We start from the raw sequence: 20,177 nt of genomic DNA on the forward strand, positions 1-20,177 counted from the left end.
AAGCAGGAGGAATTGGCTTCTGATTATATTTTCTAGTAGGTATTTAATGGGGGTGGATAAAGGTTTAAGTATGTTTGGAATACTTTTTGTGGAATATGCTTTGCTCTTTTAAATGCATCTACTGCTACCTGGAACACAGGACAAGTAATGCTGAAATAATATCCACAATTCGCTGGTGGCAGAATTTGTCTTTTTAAAATACTCAGTTTTTCTTGATAATATTTCTACAAGCAGAATTTGCCAAAGCCAGACTGCACAGAAACAAGGCACAGAAGAGCATTCCTAGGCACAAAAAAGGTATATTTGATTTAGAATCAAATATGCACTATGGCAATTGTATGAAAGTAATCTTTTTTTTTCATTTTGTGGAGTTTTCTTTCCATTTCCACTCATGTATTTTCAATTAAAGTTGCATGTTTAATATAAAGTGACCATCCTAAAGCAAGTGTAGTAGAAACTAATAGTGCTAAAGCAATAATACTGCAGTGAAGACTAGGAACACAAATAGTTGCAAGCCTTCTCAGATTTTCCATGGAAGAATTATAAATTGGCCCATATTAGACTTCTCCAAACTATTTATCAAATCTCTGTTCTGCTCAGAAAGCGTACTCTGGCCTTTGGTATGTAAAAAATCAGAAAGCTGTATCTTTAGTTTTTCTTGCAGATACTTGATTCAGTTCTAGTCAGACTGTATCTCTCCAAATGTGACTATTAGCAAATCGAGAGAAATATTATCGTGCCAAGAAGGAATCCAGCATAGCATTCCTCATTTTATCTTAAAGCTTAGCTATCTAAATTGCTGTGTGGTTGCAAAATGTGAAAAAGAAAAAAGAAAAAGAAAAAAGAAAACAACAAAGAAACTCTACACTGCCTGCCTCTGTTAGATGCCAGTAGAGGAGAGTTTAGGCTAAGATTGCTCTGCTGTTTTGTTTGAATCCAGAATGCAGCAATAAAAATAAATAGTGAAAGAGTTGGCCAGCCCTTGTCACGAAGCAGCAAGTCTTTATTTTATGGCTGTGTCAGGCTAAATATCTGTGCTGACATCCTTTCCAACCCAAGAGGCTAATAATCTCTGCATCTTTGAAACTGAAACTTTGAGCACGTATAGTTTGCTACGTGTTTCCTATCACTAGAGACTACAGCTATTTATATGCTTTGTTGGTAGACATGATCAGTTCTTTGGAATATACGCTGACCTAGGTCAAATATCATAGAAAATGTTCATGTTATGAATAGTTTATGCCATATAAACCAAATTGTGTCTTGTGCTCTGAATAAAACATTTTTGTGCTAAATTAACTACAAATTAAGACCATTTGACTTTTATCATATCACTACCAATTAGCAAAAGGGTATAGCGGTGGGAAAGAAACACAGAAGTAGAAAAAATTGTGGTTCATTGTTAGGACAATTCAGTGAAGTGCTCAGGTGGATAGCTATAAACAGCTTGAAGCACTGTATATTTCTAAACTTAAGGGCAAGTAAGTGTACATAGGTATTCTGGCATAATGGAGGGGCAATAAGGGAAACCTACAGAGAAACGGTGAGAGGTATTTGGATTTTATGTGTCTGTACTAGGTCTGCTTGTTCACATCTATGTGACTTTAGAAAAGCTTTCTCTTTAGCGTAAGAACAGCTAAGTATCTGTGGAAAGCCCTCAAGGGATTTTTTTCTTCAAATGATTAAGTTTAACCACCTTATAAGTGGTTTTAACAAAGTGGTAAATGTTTCTGATCTGTTCAGCAGCTTCTTCCATCTGTAATAAAATAACTAAATAAACTGTGAAGTACATTTTATGCATAAATACGTAACAAGTCCATGTGACACAGAGTAATCTCTTTGAAAGCAAACAAAGTCTGCTCAGTGTATTGGGGCTGGGAAAGGTACTTTTATTCTTACTTAAATATATAGCAAACCAAGAAATACCGGATGAACTAAATCAAAATCTTTTCAGGAGATTTATCTATTCTTTTGGCAAGCTATTTACTTTTCCATGAGAGAATCTGGGTTAGATCTCCCTGTGGAGCCCCAAAGTTGCTGTAAATTCAATTGTATTAAATGTCACTTTAGAGATGGTGTTTACACCCTTGATGAGTTTGTGTCATTGTTTTAAAGATAAACTTCTACTTTGCAGTAATAAACTTCTCTCTGTGTGATATATTATTCAAGGATTAGCCAGCATAGTTGAAGTTGATGGATGTTTTCTTTTTTTTCTGAAGCTCAGTGTTTTTGGTGCTGTACTGTTGGAAATAAGGCATAAAATGAGATTAGTTCCATGTCGGTCCTGTGCTGTTTGTAAGGCTAATTCTGTTTCCAGAATTTTGTTGGGTACTGCAATTTCCTACTGACTTTAGTGCTATCGCAGGAATTCCTGTGCTCCCAGGTGTCAAGTCTGACAGAATCTGGCTCTGGATCCTGCAGCGGTGTACCAGCGCCGCTTCACTTCATAGGTGAAAGCCTTCCCTCTTGCGTATAGTAGCTCAGCACAGAATTAAGGTGGCTTTATATTTCACCTGTGCCATCCAGACACTGGTCTCCTCTGGAAGCCAGAGTTATCACCAGGGCAAACAGCCCTGCCCAAACAGCTGCAACTCTGTAGTCTCCTCAGTTCTGTGTGTTTCTGTCCACTCCCATGCACCAATTTTTGCCTTCACCCAAATACACCCCAAGATATCTTTGTCTTCTTAAACCTCTAGCTGCCTTTGCAGTCCTGGTGCTAAGTCACAGTGGTACGATCAACACACTGGCCAACGTACTGTGTTACAATGCATCAAGCCCTGTACCAACCCAGTTTGACAGCTAATACAGTCCAAGTGAGCTAATTTAAGGTAAGCTCATGCATCTTCATGCTCAGTTTCTATGCCAGGACAATTTTTTTCCCCAGCAAGCTTCTGGGATGTAAAAGCCAATTTACCTGGAGTTGAGAGGGTAAAGTCTCACTGAATCAACCATTGACATAATTAAAAATTCCAACTGGGCATACGTATCTGCAAAATTAGTTTTTCCCGTTGTCTGAGTGTAGGCAAATGAGGCCTCATTTCCAGCTTTTTACAGGTCTTAGGACTAAACGGTCTTTTCACCAGATCATATACCAGATTCTGGCTTGAGCCTGCTGGCTCCCTTATTAATAATTAAGCTAGGGAGAGAAATAAAGTATAGTGGGAATTCTAGTGAGAAAACAGTAACAGTTTCAAACCCCTTATTTTTCCACTAGATGGTTCCAAAAGTTTAAACAAAAATAGATTAAAAAAAAAAAACACCACTTTTTTTTTTAGAGCTAGAAATCCAATATAACAACAGTGAAACAAAGCAACTTGTTCCAGTGATGCACAACATTGCACAATGCTTTTCATCGTTCCAACACCTTGCAGACATGGAATCCCCACTGCTTTCAGGTTGTTTGTCCCAATGTGATGCCATTCACCCCAAAAGAGTTTGGCCTGCTTTGGTCAGGGTCCATGATGATCAAAATCAAAGCTGTGGGCTGATTAATCAGCACAGAGGCACCAGATAAGTCGCACTACCTTTCATTCTCGATCTTCATTTCAAGATAATGAGGGTCCTTCCTGATGTGAAGTATTCCTGCTCTAGATAAAGAGGAAAGTTGAATCTGTATGTGAGAGACTTCACTTGTATCTGCTTAGATGTCAGTATTCCTATAAACTTCCTTCTGGCAAGCCACATAAGCCTAGACTCATCCTACTAATTTGAGATTCATGGGAGTCATCTTCATTAGTTACGCTTGTGCAAGGTGCACAGAGGGGCTTGTAGACAAGAGCTGTCTGGGTGCACTCACAGGACTTCGCACAGTGAGTTCCCAATTTGGCTTCACTGAGTGAGCGTAAACAATGTCTCTGCAGAAGGTTCGTTTCCCTATGGATTAGGATCTCACCCGTTGCTGCCTTTTAGCTCTTAGGAGCTGCAAGATCTCCCTACATCTTTCTTGTCTGATACTTTGATGTGAGCTTATGTTTCAGATTTTCTCCTTGTCATGGCAAGAATTAATTTTCTTGTCCTTTTTCAGCTGTTATTTTACATAAATGTCTAGCACTTAAATCTCTGGAATTCCTCTTTTCCTTTGGAAAATTTGTTTGAAATCGCACAGTAGATTTAGAAGGTACTGCAACCAGGACACAAAGGCAGATCTTGCAAATTTATGATAAAAAATATTATAACTTCTTTTGGCTTCAGTGATGTTTTATTTGGAAGGAATTTAGCTCCTCTGAATTAATAATCTGATGTTCATTAGTATTTTGAAGGAGAATGTTTTTATATGTCTTCTTTTTATCTTGACCACCTTATTACATTTCTTCTATCAGGTTTGGACCACATCTCTATGTCATAGTTATTCCCCTGTGGTAATACCTTGGTGAAATAAAAAAACAGAACTAGAAATAATATTTTGACTGTACACAGTTTCAGATGCTTAACTTGATAAGAGATCTTCCTCATGGGTTTATTTTGGGTATACTGAAGCACAGTAATGCCCAACAGCTTAAAAAAGTTTCCATGGTTATATAATACAAAATAAAGCTTCAAACATTAATTTTATATTCCACTAAATTTGGTCATTGTTGATTTTAAAGCATATTACATCATCCACAAATAGGAGGCCTTTAGAGCATCAGGCTGTTTAGGAACAAGTGGTGGACAGTTTTGGAGAACTTCTCTTTCTCCTTGGCATGTTTTTATGATAATTCAAATAGCGGAGATAATTTACAACCCTGCTGGTACTATACCAGAGACCTTATGTGGTGGAATTTATATCACTTTTCCTTTTAGACATTTAAACCACATGTCATTCTAGAAAAACGAGGACAGAGGTCCAACAAAGGAGTGATTTATTTTCAGTTAAAATACTAGCTACATTAAAACCACATGTTAGTAAGTACTGTATAACCAAACCATGCTCAGAAGAAGGCTTACAACACTAAAGGTTGCTTAAAATGTTTCTTGTTTTTTCCCCAAAAAACTTTGGCAGTGCACACATTAACAGACTTTACCTGAGCTGCACAGTACATTGACTATAATTTTCCCTTGACGAAACAAGTTATTAAAGTACCAGAGTACAAATTAATTCAGTTCCTTATTGGTTTTCTCACATTTCTGGATAGTTGGACTTTTCTGTCCATTTTAGGTAACATTGCATCTCTCTTAATATTCCTCCTGAAGCAGCATAATACGATTAAGGCTGTTAAGACTGAAATGTAGTTTTTCAAAGTGAAGCAACTTGTATTTTGGGCACTTTACCAACATGAACTCTCATAATGCTCCTGTGAGAAGAGTAAACTAATTCACGTAAGTCGTGCACACGAATCCAAGACCAGAAGGGAAATCAATACAAAGATTAGAATTAAGGGGCCCCAAATTTGTTTTGTGAATGCAGATGCTGAGGACCAGTTTCTGTCCTCATTATGCTACATTTCCACACCAGATTGCCTAGGACTTGAAGGTCATTTTTTATGCTAATGTTGCCAGATGAGTTGCCCAAAGCTCGGTGGAGAGGACCGGTGAAAGATTCATCCTGTACAAAGGACTTCTGCAGTTGCACCAGCTTCCATGCTGGTTCTGTGCACGTATGTCTGGATCATACTGGCACAGAGAGGGTCCTCGGTGGACTGAGCTAGCTCACCTGTATGCTCCTGGGGATTGTTAAATGCCAAATCCCTGTCAAGGTATGCTGGTATCCAATGAGGAAATGGAAGTGGTGTTGCCTTACTGTTCAGATTCTGTTCAATGCGGAACTTGCATGGATGAGAAAGCCTGTCCCCATGCTTTCTAAGAACTGCACAAACATTCACGAATCACCCTAACACCCCCCTCTCACAGGGAATCACTGGACAGTTTTAGCCCTAGAAGGGAACTAGCCAGTTACTGTCAAACAGTCTTTAAACAAAGCAGGGATCAGAAGCAGCAAATTTCTCCCCTTGTATGCTTGAGATCATTCTAATTCAGATTTTACAGTCACATCTTGAAATCATTAATTCTACCTTAAGCTTGCCTGGTATTCTCATTTGTCCTGAAATTGCTTAGCTCAAGCAGATTCTGAAGTATTGATTCTGCATCAGCAACATGCTAAAATTTGTAGCAGCTCTAAACAAAAGAACATATATAATATGTGGCTTTTCTTACCCTTTGGCTGCCTAATTGAAATGTAGTATATGTGTTAGATAATATAATATACTAAATTATAGAAACTCTACTGAATTAAAGCTGTATAGTTTGCTACCTTGTCTTGGGTGGAGACCAGTACCACGTAACGCAAGAGATGGTGCAAGGAACCACACCGTGGACAAAAAAGGACCATGTGGTATGTTTTGACTTGTGCCACATCTAAATCATAAACTGTTACGGTAAATTTTAGCATAGTATGAATTATGCTTGTCCAAAACTATTATTAAATCACCTCCCCAGCAAGCACCTCTGCTGTACAGTATATATATATATATATTTTTTTTTTTACCAGCCTGGTCATCACGCCTGTAGTCACAGCTGAAATTGCTGCCTAACTGAAGTAAACAGTGTGTAAACTCACAGTAGGAAATATAAGGCAGCTATACTCCTGCTGCCTTCTTTGCCTTACCTGAAGCACTAGAAAGCTGGTGCTGCCACCAGCACTGAAGGAATATTGTGGGGCAAAATGTGGTAGCTATTGTCGTGTTAAATTTATAAAAGCCCTTTTTGGGCCTCTTTGGAAGCAGTTGGAGCAGCAAGGTTGTCTCTCCAGGCATCTCTCCATCTCATCTCCGAGTTCTGTCCTTCCCCTCTGTACTTCGCTTGGTGGCCTCTCATTTTTGTGGTGGCAAAATTTCAGTTTTGTTTACTCTTCATGGCAGCATGAGCACATTTGTGCGAACCAAAAGGACTCGCAGGTTAGACAGGCAGTCTAAGGAGGAAGAACATGATTATAGTAGTGATTCACATATGATACTCAGCAAAAAATGTTACTATCATGCATGTGAATGAAGTGAATTAGGACAATATTGCCCAGAAGTTGTTGTCTTAGATTGGTTTTGTTTCATAAAAAAATGCAAGTGATTGTATGTTATCCCTCATTATAATCCCAGTTCTCTTTACGTGGGTCTCAGCCTTTTTCATTTTTCTTTATTAGGTTATCACCTATCTTTTATTCATATTTCGTCATCCAACTGAACTGTCTTCTCCCTTTCTCTAGATGTTTCCAGATGTGTGGCTGAGAGGAAGTACACCCAGGAACAAGCTCGCAAGGAATTTCAACAAGTGTTTATCCCAGAATGCAACGATGATGGCACATATAGTCAGGTTGAAAATTTTTCATTCAGTATCTTGCATGGCTGGCAAGTCAGAATTTTGCAGAGGATGAAGAAAAGACAAATGTAATGAAGTGAAATGCAATTTCAAAATGAAAATGTAATTTGTGCTAACACTGATGTTAAAAGATGGAAGGAAAATTCATGTTTTGTCCCGAGTCCTTGTTCTTTTTTTCAGAGTTGGCCAGCAAAAGAGCCAAACATTACCACTGTTCATGTGATACACTCCCTGTTCTTCTAGGCTGAGGCAGCTGAGTCATTCTTGTAGCCCCCTGAATACTCATCAGATGGTAAAATGCTTGGAATTTCTGATCTATTCCTGATCCCAACCAGAAATCTTGTGACCAGAGTCCATATCTTAGTGCTAAAGCATGAATCATACAGGATTCTTCCTTATTCTCAGCTGAATTTCTGCACAAGCATATGGTCTGAGACTAATTTACTTAGGTTAGATCATGGAATTCAGAAGGGACACAATTAGAATCTTATCCTGTGATATATATCCCAATCAAGATCACCTTCTGCTGCCTCTGTATGGCATTTCACTTGCGGAGTTGCGCAGAAGACAACCCTTCTCATTTTAAGCCTGATGAGGGAAGTGATATTGGCCCTCAGGAAATATAATGCAATTGATTTCAAGAGGAATTCTGAGAGTTTCCTTTCTGACAGCTTGGGATATGAATAATGTTGGCAGAAGCACTCTGTCCTGCTCCTTCAGTGGGTGGAACAATATGTTCTCTATGTGGAAAAAAACTCGAGATTGCTTGCTTCAGGAACAGTTTATGTGTCCCTTGAGGAACTTCATTGTGAGGTTTTCATAACACCTGCACCTCACTCTTCTGAAATAGGGTATAAACAACCACATATTTCAATAGTTTTCTTTTCCATTGGATTCTGAAGGACCTACCATACTTCACTTGAAATAAACTCCTCTATATGCTAAAGAATCATATGTAGGACTTAGATTAGGTCCATTATGGTTTATTGTTCTAGGTTTTCTCAATATAGTTTGTTGGACTAGTGTTTGTACTTGTATGTCATGAACGCTGTGGGGTAACAAACATATGTCTGACAAACTGCATGTGGTTCATATTGTTTCTGACAGGTTCAATGCCATAGTTACACTGGGTACTGCTGGTGTGTCACTCCCAATGGTCGTCCTATCAGTGGTACTGCTGTGGCCCACAAAACTCCCCGGTGCCCAGGTAAGACTTGTTTGGCTGGCCAGGTTATGACATTGTCTCATGAGCAGTAGAGTTTATCTGTGGCATCTGATTAGACTTAAGGAAAGAAATTCTTCACTGGAAGAGTGGTTCAGCCCAGAAGCAGGTGCTGGCAGAAGCTGTGGACTCCCCTTGCTTGGGGATTTGCAAAACTCGATGGACAGGGCTCTGAGAAAGTGGCTGTTAAGCTAGCCCTGCATGAGTTCTGAGGTCACTGCCACCCTAAACCTTCCTGTGGTTCTCTTATCCATCTACTTTATTTGCTATTGAATGGATTTTCTGCAGTGGTTATTTATGCAATATTTATGTGTCAATATATGACACCACGCAACCGACTTGCTGAAGTAGTCCTTTCTTTATGTTGAAACTCTTTTGCACATAAACTCATATAAAAAAAAAAAAATCAGTGGGCTTTGCCTTTTTGTTATTTTAAGTATTTAGGGTATAGAAAAAACCTCCACCTAAAAAAAATATGGAGTGCGAATGTCCTGATTTGTAACATAGCCCAATGAAAGAACTCCCACAGCAAATCCCATGAATGACCAAATCCAGAGGAGAAATAAAAATGAAACAAATCATTAAGAACATAATGGAATCATTGTCTGAAGAAATTAATTGGCAAATCAAACTCATTGCCATGTGTCCTGCCCTTTATCTTTCATCAGGACAATTAACAGGTTCACTGTTTTTTAGGAATTTGTTTCTGACCCTATTTCATTGACATTGATAATAAATATAACTCCCCAGGGTATGAACAGTTGCCAGAATTGCTATTCACCTTCCTTGAGGCTGACAGAATTGTACAGAAATAGCTCTAAAGTACTTGAGGTTTATGTATTGCATTTCTGTTTGTGCTGCAGCACCATTCTCTGTCAGATACCAGAAGAAATAGATTTAAAAAGCTAACCTTGTAATAAATGAAGCTGAAAAAACGTGTATTAGTGCCTTTGAGGGAATTCACCTGGTCTGATCTATTTCAATTGTTCAAGCACAATATTGATGTTTTTAATAAACAGATGGAGGAAGAAAGAGACCACTAAGAAAGTTTCAACAAAGATTATAAAAAGTTAATTCCACTTTTAATTTTAAATGATTTGTAGAATCTTCCATGCATCTTAGCCAGAAAGTACTCTTCAGACTAATCCTTTTGATCCAGCGTGTAAAGTCACTGTGGAATGATAGTCAGTTGTGAAAAACAATACCAAATATTCAGAAGCCTTAAAATAGAGAAAAATGTGCATTCATTTTAATGTAACTATTATTTATGACTGGATCACATCTTCAGAAGACACACGGTTAGGATAGCATTTTTGTGCTTCAGTGTGTTTTTGGATAGAGGTGCTTTTGCATGTCCAGAACCAGCGCTTCCCTGAATGCACGCCTTCATTGCTTTCTCTGCAGTACCAAATTATACCTTCCTCTCTTACTCTGACATCAGTGAAAAAGGGGTTATGCTTATGCTGAAAGTTCAACAAGTAATTGTTTGGCAGATGTGTCATGACATATGGCATTATGTTTGGCTCAAAATGTTGCCAAGTTAGTTAGTGTACTTCCACTTTTTCTATTTGTATTCAGCATTATCAAGGAGAAGCTGCATTGTAGTTCCAGGTTATTGAATAGGTTAATATGAGTGTTATTATTCGATCTATACAGGAACCAAACCCTAGCTCCTCTCAAAGATATATTCATGTGCCTAGCAGATAAACTGCCAGACTGCTTCAGCTCATTTTTGGACGGATGGGAAGGGAAGTTAATTTTACATAAATGCTAAGGAGAAGGTGATAGTAGCAGTCGATTTTAATTTAGTAGCTCAGAGACAAATAGACTGTTCCAGGGCCCAGGTGAGTATGTAGAATCTGATTTTGCTCCATGGAAGATTGCGGGTAATTTTCCAATTGTTATGAGACCCTTTGGGATTATCTCTGCACATTTCCTCCCTGCTTGTATAGCAGTGCTCTCATGCTTTACTGCTCACCACTTCTTCTTTGTCCCTCAGGAAAGAAGTCCAGCTACAGCACAGTTTGGAAATAGATTTGAAGTGCTAGGAGGTTTTGCAGTAGTGGTGGCTAAGGGCTCAGTCTTAAGAGGTCTGGAGAAACCTTCTCAACAAATTTTCACAGAAAGCTATGTGGTAAAATGAGGCAAAACTTTGCTCTTATATTGCAGAATGAAAGCCTGGAGCCCAACTGCGCCCCTCTCCCATTTCCCAGTATATGTTCAAAATTGCCATCTGTTTAGGATAACAGAGGTTTTTTTCCCCCCAGAACGACTGTTGATGTTTTCCAGATCACCATTGATTCTCTTTTATGCTTTCTCTTTAGTACCACTATGGACAGGAATTACAATCAAAATATTAGTGGATATACTGAATTTAAGTAGATGTACTCCTGTCTTAACTAATATTTCAGGGATGCCATTTCATCCAACACTAGCGTACCTAGTCAGTCTAATACATTGTGTGCTTGCTAGCCTCACTGCAGGCATTGCCTTACTATTTTTTGATATTGCAGGCAGATCTCCTGTAGCAGTGGCATCCCAACATCAGCACATTTATGTATTTTCGCTTGCTTATGTGTCTTCTGCAGGCATGATGCTATAGCTATTTCAAAGACATTTATGCAAATTTCTCAGTTTGCATGTGCCAGATTTTTTTCTACCAGGATCACTTGTGCCACCTTTTCCCTTTAGAGCAGAATGTGCACAGACAATCAAGATGGCAGGTAGAGTCAATCGTGAACATGCTTTTTTAATGGTTTTCTCATAGGAAATGTGATACTGTGGAATGTCTGAAAATTTGTCTTTTTAATGCAAATGTTCAGTGTTTCTTTTCAATTCTAGATTAGTTCTTCAGTACCTTCAGATAAGGTTTGAATACATGTCTAATCAACTGTGCTGTTCCTAAATTACGGGATAATTTCTTGCCTTTCATTTTCTCCCAGTAGAACCAGCTTTGACTTTGGTGAATATCCAGAAATAGGAAAGAAGAGCATGGCACCCTGGAAGAACTTGGATTTTAATAGAGCAAATACGGAGCAGAATTTAGGATGGGCAGTTAGGAGTTTGGTTTCTCGATTCCATTCCCTATCCAGGCTTCACATTTATTGTGTGATATTGGATAGGTAAAACACTCAACCTCTACGTTTATCTAACTGTTAATATTGGTTAGCTGCATAACGTGATGCTTCCCAAAGCTATCTCAGGTCCTGGGACAGAGAAGTGTCACGTATATTTTTTTATGTATCTACAATAGCTGTGTGAGCCATTTTTTGCTCATTGTGTTGTTCTGGTTGCTCTTATTGAAGCTGTCTTTTGTGCTGCTCAAGGTGTGGAAGGATGATGGTTATAAGCAGCATTAAGAAATGCAGGAGTCTCCAACTGATTTATGTAAAACCTTCATCTTAATTACTACATCTTTACCTGAAAGAGGCTCTTCTTCCGTCCTTTCCAGTTATTCCCACACCAACACTTGGTGCTGCTAAAACACACATGATAAATCTCAGAGTGCCATTCCACTCCATGGAAATAATCTCCACTGTTTCAGGAGCAGTGGTGAGAAGGAGAGTAAATCAAACACATTCCCATGACAGCATTAAAAAGAAAGCTCCTTAAAAATGATGAATGTGCCCCAATACTTTCACTAAAGAACACCAGACATAAAAAAGACGTTTTTACAACTCCCCATCTCTGTTATCAGCACTGCAGGGAACTGCAGAAATTCCACAGGCACAGAGTCCTGGGAAATAGGGCAGAAATTGAGAAGCAGGTGTTAAATTATCGTTGGAGAATACAATGTTCACCTATTGTGGGGTTTTTCTGCCATATTAACTTTTCTGGGCTTCTGCCAGTGAGATTGCAGAGGTATGGACACGTTTTATTATTCTCTGAAGTAGTTTTGCTACCTTGCAATTAAGATGGCTGATCAACTTCTAAGGCCAAAATACAAGTAACATTAAAAAATCAGAACTCTTCCTGTCTGTATAGTATTATCATCAGATAATACAATGAAAATGAATATATTTGTGAAGGCAATGAACGTTTTTAGTTTACATGTTTTTAGTTTATCATGCTTTTGTTAGCTGGGAAAAATATCCATCCTTGAATTACCTAGTTCTTCTGTCCCAATACATAGTACTTTCCCTATAAATACACAGTCAGACACACACATGTGAAATACAGAATGGCATGGTATGTTTACTGTCCTGTTTCTTGATATCTGCATTCAGTGATTACATATCAAATATTCTTTAGCAGGAGCTCAGAAATTACTATATAAACTAGATAGTCTATAAACTAGTTTTATAGACTTTCACCTTCTCTTTTAAAGCCCAGTCACATATGATGAGAACTATATAAAATGGTTATGCTACAATCACAAACCACAAAACTCACATCACATTCCCTGGAAGATTTATTTGGTCTCAGAAATTTTTAGACTGAATTGTGGGTTTTGCAATAAACTAAGGCATTAATATTTCTGCATTTAAAAAAAAAAAATCATCAGATTCATAAATGGATACATGGCAAAGCAAATGTACAAGCTAGAATGGTACTAAATTCTTCTTGGTAAAATAATATTGCTGAATCTAATATCCCACCTTGCCCTCTCCCCTTCCATAAAGGTATTTATGTGGTAATTTGATTGTTTACACTGCATTGAAAACTTGGAAGCTGATTGTATTGTCTAACTTTTGGATAAGTTAGAAGTTGCCATTTCTTTTTCTTTTCTCACTGAAAATGTGAGCATTCATTGTGAATATTGAAGATACAATTTCCTAGAAACTTGTAAATGCAACTTCCTATTACCATTTAAGCTAGAAGTACTTCTAGCTCACATATATTCAGAAAATGGTAGAAAAACCTGATAAAAGCTCAATAAACCCTGCCCACCTCCAACTTGTAGAGAACAAAGTTTCTGCTGCATCAATTGAAAATTCCAGGTGAAATTATGTGAAAGGTACAAATTCCACTTCGTAGAAAATCTTGTGAATATTTTTGTTAGCTTCCTAAGACTATTAAAAAAAATAATGTTAGCCCAGTGAACCTAATTTTCCTAGCATTCATTTAATTTCATAGTGAAATCGGTTTCACTATGTTAAAGTTAGCCTTTGTGAATGCCACTCTCTTCATCCATCTATCAATTTTCCATCAAATTTAGGGTAAAAAATAACAAAGCATAGAAAAAGAATTTTCATTTCTCCCTGACTGTACATGAATATCATGTAGTCAGTATTTCTCACCATTTCATGCAGATGGAGTAATCTGAAGACACATTGGTGTTAATGAAATCTGGAAAGATTTTTCTGCTTTTGGTTTAAGATGTGGAATATTACATAAATTTCATGAATGAGTTAAATTACTGAGGTATAAACTGAATTTCAAGTTAAATTTATAATAATGGTTTGGATGTACATAGAGAGACAACACTGGTATCAAGCTGAGGCTTTAGTTACCACTCTTTTTAGTGCAAAGGGGCTATCAGTGGGGGTTTGTCACACACATCCCACATGCTGAGACCTCACCTGTACTCACAAATTGGTGTAAAACACCTTAGTGTTGATGCACCAGACCTAAAATGTCTGTATTTGCAAGAGAATTATAATTATACTCCTGTGCATCAAAATTAAACTGAGAAACTACAGAGTTAATTGCAACTGGATGAAATTTGAGGAAAGATTGGATCACTGGTATTCAGTGCAATTAGAAAAACCTGTAATTTTGTATGCAGTACTTCCTAAAACTGGAACATCTCATTTGAGTTCAAGCTGGGCCTCTTGTCAAATTTAAGCCAAGCACCCAAAAGCTCAGATCTTCTGTCTTCAGCTAGCAGAAGTGCAAGAATCTTCACTCTTCAGAGTGAACACAATGGATTAGTATTGCAGTCTATTTAGAGCAAGCTATCCCAAACACCCTTGGATATAATTCCTGCAATGATAATGGCTTTATTTTTCCTGCCTGAATTAATACTGATGCATCACTAAGTATATTGAATTTCTAGCGATTCAAATGTGATACAATAAGAATACACCATCAAAAAAGGAAACAAATCTAAACTAGAATATTTTTGATATGGATGTATAAAAGCTGTATTAGAAGCAGAATCCTTCAGACGGTAATACCAGCTTGGCTACATTGTCATGTATTCTTTTATGGAGGATTTAAAATCAGCAACCTGCTCTAGGTGTACCTGCTCCGGCAGGAGGGTTGGGGTGATCTCTAGAGGTCCCTTCCAACCCCTTCTATTCTGTGATTCTGTGATGTTAGTCTTCCCTCTGGCAGAATCCTGTGTCTAAACTTTGTGCTGAAGTAACCATGAGTTCAGCATGGTAAACAAGGCCTGTGATTTAGTGGGTTCTCTTATTTAAATTGTCCTTTTAGAACAGATTTATTGTGCTGCAAGGATTGGTGGTTTTTGTTTGTTTGTTTTAAACCCAGTGAATTTTGTTATTCCAGAGGGAAATAAATTAAGAAAATTAAGGCCCAAATTATTTCACACACTTCTAAGCGTGTAAGTTGAGAGGTTTTTTTGTTTTGGTTTGTTCTTTTTCATTAATACAGGTGTATGTAAGAAGAGATCGTGTGGTAAGAATTGATAGACATGCTGCTTTTTTTTTTTTTCCAAAGAAAAAAATACCACTTTTAAAGATGTTTTTCAGTATGGTGATAAGAAGGGTCTAGGAGTTAGACTGATACAAACGGTTGTAATAATGAGGGATAAGTGAGAAATAAGAAAATGCTTCGATTTTAAACGCCAAGGACAACTAGCTTTTGTAAAAACTACTAAGAAAACCAATGGATTCTCCATTTCTTGATGACTTGGATTCAAGGCTGGAGGCTGGGTTAGTGTCCAGGCTGGCAGCATAAACTGTTAAAACATGTCTCCTGCCCCCTTCCTCTCTCCTTTCCCACCGCTGCTGTCTCCTTTCCTAAGGGCCACAACTCTGAGGACGTCTCTTGCAACCAGCTCAGGCTCTAGCAGTAAATTGGTTGTACACAAATGCAGAAGTCAGGCAAAGCTGAAATCTTGGGTTTGCAAGGGAAGAAGTTGCTGATATTTATTGCTGTAATAAACAAGAATGAATCATTAAAGCTGAGCTGTGTTTCTCAGAAAACATATTAAAAGTGAAAATAATATTTTTCTGGTTAATTCCTTTTTCCAATTGCAGGTTCAGTGAGTGAGAAGCTGCCACAACGAGAAGGTGCGGGAAAAACAGGTAAATATCTTAGTTGGCCTTTAAATAGAAACTAAAATAGCTGTGGGATACCCCACTGTGATTTTCCATAGGTTTAAATTATCAATATATATTCGTCATGCATTATAGCTGCATATATAATACATATAGATGCATACATGCTATTCATTTTATGTCTGCATTGTAGATATTTAGTAAACTTGCAAATATGAACATATATATATGTATGCATGCTTTTGTCTATATAGACATATTTATTTGTCTATATAGACATATTTTTCTAGTCTCAGTCCTACAGACTTTGCTATTCTGTGCTGTTTGGAAAATAGCTTTTCTTCCCATAGCTATACTCTGAAATATTTTCCCATACTGTTTTCTTGCACTGGAGGACAGATTATTCTGTCTGTTTGATACAGACAGCATTCTGCAGTCCCAAAATCTCGGGAACGGGAGTCCTCACTTTATTTCCATAGCAATCAGTGCTTGAGTCATCTTGGACCCAACACTTTTCTCTATATTGTGATTAATTTATCTGATGGCTTACATTCATGGCCAGATGATTGTTGTTGTTAGAGATAGATCCTGCTGTATATCTTGTTGGCAGGACAAAGTCTGATGTGGCTCCAACATAGCTGGTAGATTTAAATGAGGGAGATGTCTATGCTTGAAACAAAATTAAAGCTTACACTCTCCAAACACTTGAAAGAATTTTAAATTCAGCTGAAAATAGCATACTAAATGTTGCTGTCAGTTACACTGGCATAAATTAAAGAAGTTACTCATATTCACACTAATGTTAATGACTGACTGGTCCACTGTAAATATAATTGAATTTTTTTTTTACAGGAACTTTTGCAGCATTGTAATACACCCGACTGCAATGAACTATTGCACTGTTAGGTTAAGAAAAGCAGTACTTCTTTAAAGGCTAACAATTACAAAGTACTGGAAAATTCTTCCTTCATGGATTTGCAGACAAATTGTGGGTTCCACTAACCTTAAGCTACCCATTTCTTTTAGGTCAGGACTTTTCATTTTCAGCTTTGAACTGAAAGAACTGTCCCATGTGTATCTGCAATCCTTTATTTTTGTTTGTGACTGTGGCGACTGAGCTGCTGAACCCCGAATTAGCAGTCATACAAGCAGGAACCTAAATGAACACAGTTTATCCCTTTGCATCACATATATGTGTCTAAAACAACATGGTTGCATTTTACTCACGCCCTGTTTTTATTCTCCAGCACAAGCCTGCAGCATGAGGGGCTGCTGACCTGGTTCCCACGTGGTCCCTGGCTCTTCTTGGATGCTGCTAACTTCCTCTTGCCACCCTTCTTCCAGCCAGTCGCTGCCTTATGCTTTAAACAAAGTCATGTTGTCAGACACATCACAACCTCCTTAGGGACCATCTCAGCATAGTGAATAGGATCAGCTATCTGAATTAAAGAGCTGTGCTTTGGCTTCACGGTCAGTGTAGTAAAAAGTATTTTGTAGCTCAGTTTGAAAGGTCAAAATAGTATTTTTTGAAAAACAAAACCATAGAACTCCTAGATCATCTTTCCTCTGCGTGTTCCTGTGGACTAGCCAGGGGTACCTGGATGTGGGTGCTTGCCTGTACTGTAACCCAGCAAGTTTAGGCAGGTTCACAACGTTCTCACTGCTGCAGAGGACACACTCCAGACCTTCAAGTGTGGTCTTGAGGACTCTACTCAAGAGACAGCAAAGACTTAGCTTGACACAGTCTCTTCTTTGAAGATGTCCCACAGAGACTCACAGGAGATGACCTGGCGGGCCGTATGTGTTGCAGTTGTGCACCTGACTTTCTCAGGGTGTTCCAATACTGAAATAAAATTTCCATCTGCAGATTTTGGAGGTCAGGAGCTGTGTTTGCATGTTTGCAAATTTGCATATTAAACCAAACAGGAACAAAGCTTAAAAGATAATTCCTAACGTATCTTTCCTGGCCCTGCAGTTCCCTCCTCTATCCAAGGAAAATATTCAGACTATCTGAAAAGCACGTGTCAGAGATGAGATCCCATCCTTTTTTTTTTGATTCTGAGCTGACTGCAGGAATATGATCTTGGTAACTGAACTCTGACGGCAAACAGAATGGTTTCTGTTTAAATGTATGTACATACAGAATGGTATGCATATACCAGCCAGGAAGGCCTATGCAATTAACCTCTGAGGTATCTAATTAACATGAAGATGAACTGCTCTGCGGTTGTGACTCTCTATTGAATGTTGTTTTGAACAATGAAATGCCACATGCTTTTTCATTCTTAACACAAAAGGATTTTATGAAAAGGTGCAAACAGAAAATTAATGCAGGTGTCTTTGTGGAGATTACGCATAGTTCAGGAGCAGTTGAAGCTCCTCCAGTTCTGGAGTGCAGTTAAAACCTTATACAGTTATGCTGTACCAAATGTTTGGTTCATTGATGACCAGAAGCAAACCTCTTTCTTTCTTTTGGGTTGGGGGGACCTGAGGCCAGTTTTATGACTCAACCATTAAACATCTGTTGAGTTGTTTGTTTTTTTTTTAAATATAAAAAATTCATAAACTTTTCTAAATGCTGCTCGAACAAAGTTCAAGAGGCTAATTTTGATTGGGCTGATAATCCATAAAGTTGCAACATTATATCTGAATTTCAGGTAATAACATAAGATCAAATATGTCACAAACTGAAATTGTGTACCAAAAGATGATTAGAAAAATGTTGCTTAAACTGAAAACCAAGTTTTCAGTTTGATTTGAAATTATTGGGTTTGAAATTTGAAATATTGAAATTTGAATATTGAAATTTGAAATTCTGGGTTTTCTTAATGACATACTGATTGATGATCTAAACGTATGTCTTGATTCTCAGTGCACTAGGATACTTGATGGCTTCTCTGAAATTAATCAATGGTCTTATTTCACCACCCAGAGGACACCACAAAAATGCCAGCAAAACTAACGAGAAGTGACAGTCTGTTATGGCATCAGAGCAAAGTACCCTGTCCTGGCGTGGACATGAAGAATGAGCATTTTTAAAAGAAGTCTCCTTATGCTTCGGTTAAAACATTCCACAGTGAAAATATGTTTCTATTGCTGCTGCTTTGGTTTTGTGAAAAGCATGGAGATCAGTGTTCCAATAACAATTTACTTGTTATCTGCATTTGCTGTGAACTAAGCTGTGGCCTCCAGAGGGAAAGGTCAGAGTGCTTCCAAATCCTCTGCATGATTTGCATAAAGACAATACAGATTTACCCAAAAAAACTCCTGTGATGGTGACAACAAGGAGAACAGGAGGCAGCTGTTTTGAATTGCAGTAGCAAGAAGAAATGGAAACAGGTAGTGTGTTAGCCTTAAAGCTGCTCCTCACTGTTATCCCGGTAGAGCTACACGCAAGAGGAAGCTTCTCAGTTACCTTTGGTTCTAGCTTCTATGAAAACACCAGGAAAGTAATTTGGAAACTATGTTGGTCTGAGATCCAGTTGTAAAACTGCAATAAATGTTAATAAAACCCATGTATGGAAGATGCTGTTTGTTTACTGCGGGACGTCTTTGTCTGGGAATGAGCTCCATGCTACAGGAAACAGCAATGACTGGAAAATACGTGCTAGCAGGGCCTACTAAGTCATATTTTCCCAATACTTGAAACCCCCCAGCCCCCCCCCCCGAAAACGTAATAAGGTAGATAGGCCTTTGGGTACCGCTTTTTCTCACAGAAAGATAACAATTTTTCGTATTGAATTTTTCTTTTCCAGCACTACTTCCACTGTGTTTTACCTAACCTAAAATTACCCACATCCTTTTATCATTTCTGTAAATTTTCCCCCCTCTTTTCTTGCAGTAATGTTTGGTAGTAGATGGATGGAGGTAGCTGACCAGAGGATAAGAATTATGCAAACAATGTTCTGTTTTTTTAATCTGTGAATCTTGCTTATAAAATCATCTTGACTATTAAATAGATTGTGCTGTGCTGAAAGAAACTTTCCTTTCATTTTAAGGTGTCAACATATCTGCAGCCACTCCTTTGCCCCAGACTGCTTTTGCCTTCACAGGTCTTACCCCTTCTATACATTTATGTAATTACTTCTTTGGAAATGCTGATTTGATCAGTTACAATCTGTAGGTATCAATGTGCAGCATTAACAATGAAGAATTACTTTCCAGGGAGCGACCTGATCATTTCCTGCCTCATCAAAGACCCTGCAATCATTTCATCAGCCATAACCTCAATAGCTATCCATTTATAATCTGTAGTCTGTACAAGTAATATTTCTAAGCTGTGTAGTGCCTATAAATAATGTTCAAATTATTGTTTGTTTACCGGCCGGGGCTATGTGCAAATCATTAGTATCAGTCACGTATGTACACTTATTTAGCTTACTCTCATAATTGTAGTCTCCTTGCAAATCTTTTCCATTCTGAATTCAGATGATGCCTCAGCTCCTGCGCTGGAGACTCAGCCTCAAGGTGATGAAGAAGGT

General features: G+C 38.0%; 1 protein-coding gene across 1 annotated transcript in view; it reads left to right on the top strand.

Moving 5' to 3' along the window:
* SMOC2 (SPARC related modular calcium binding 2) overlaps positions 1-20,177 on the top strand; it is a 166,327-nt gene that overhangs the window by 72,381 nt on the left and 73,769 nt on the right. The window contains exons 3-6 of the mRNA XM_009891477.1: positions 7,175-7,281; positions 8,395-8,494; positions 15,676-15,723; positions 20,125-20,175. Of these exons, the coding sequence (XP_009889779.1) occupies positions 7,175-7,281; positions 8,395-8,494; positions 15,676-15,723; positions 20,125-20,175 (306 nt within the window). The remainder of the gene's footprint in view (positions 1-7,174; positions 7,282-8,394; positions 8,495-15,675; positions 15,724-20,124; positions 20,176-20,177) is intronic.

The sequence above is a fragment of the Charadrius vociferus genome, unplaced genomic scaffold (genome assembly GCF_000708025.1).
Source record: "Charadrius vociferus isolate BGI_N301 unplaced genomic scaffold, ASM70802v2 scaffold68, whole genome shotgun sequence".
Classification (NCBI taxonomy): Eukaryota; Metazoa; Chordata; class Aves; order Charadriiformes; family Charadriidae; genus Charadrius; species Charadrius vociferus.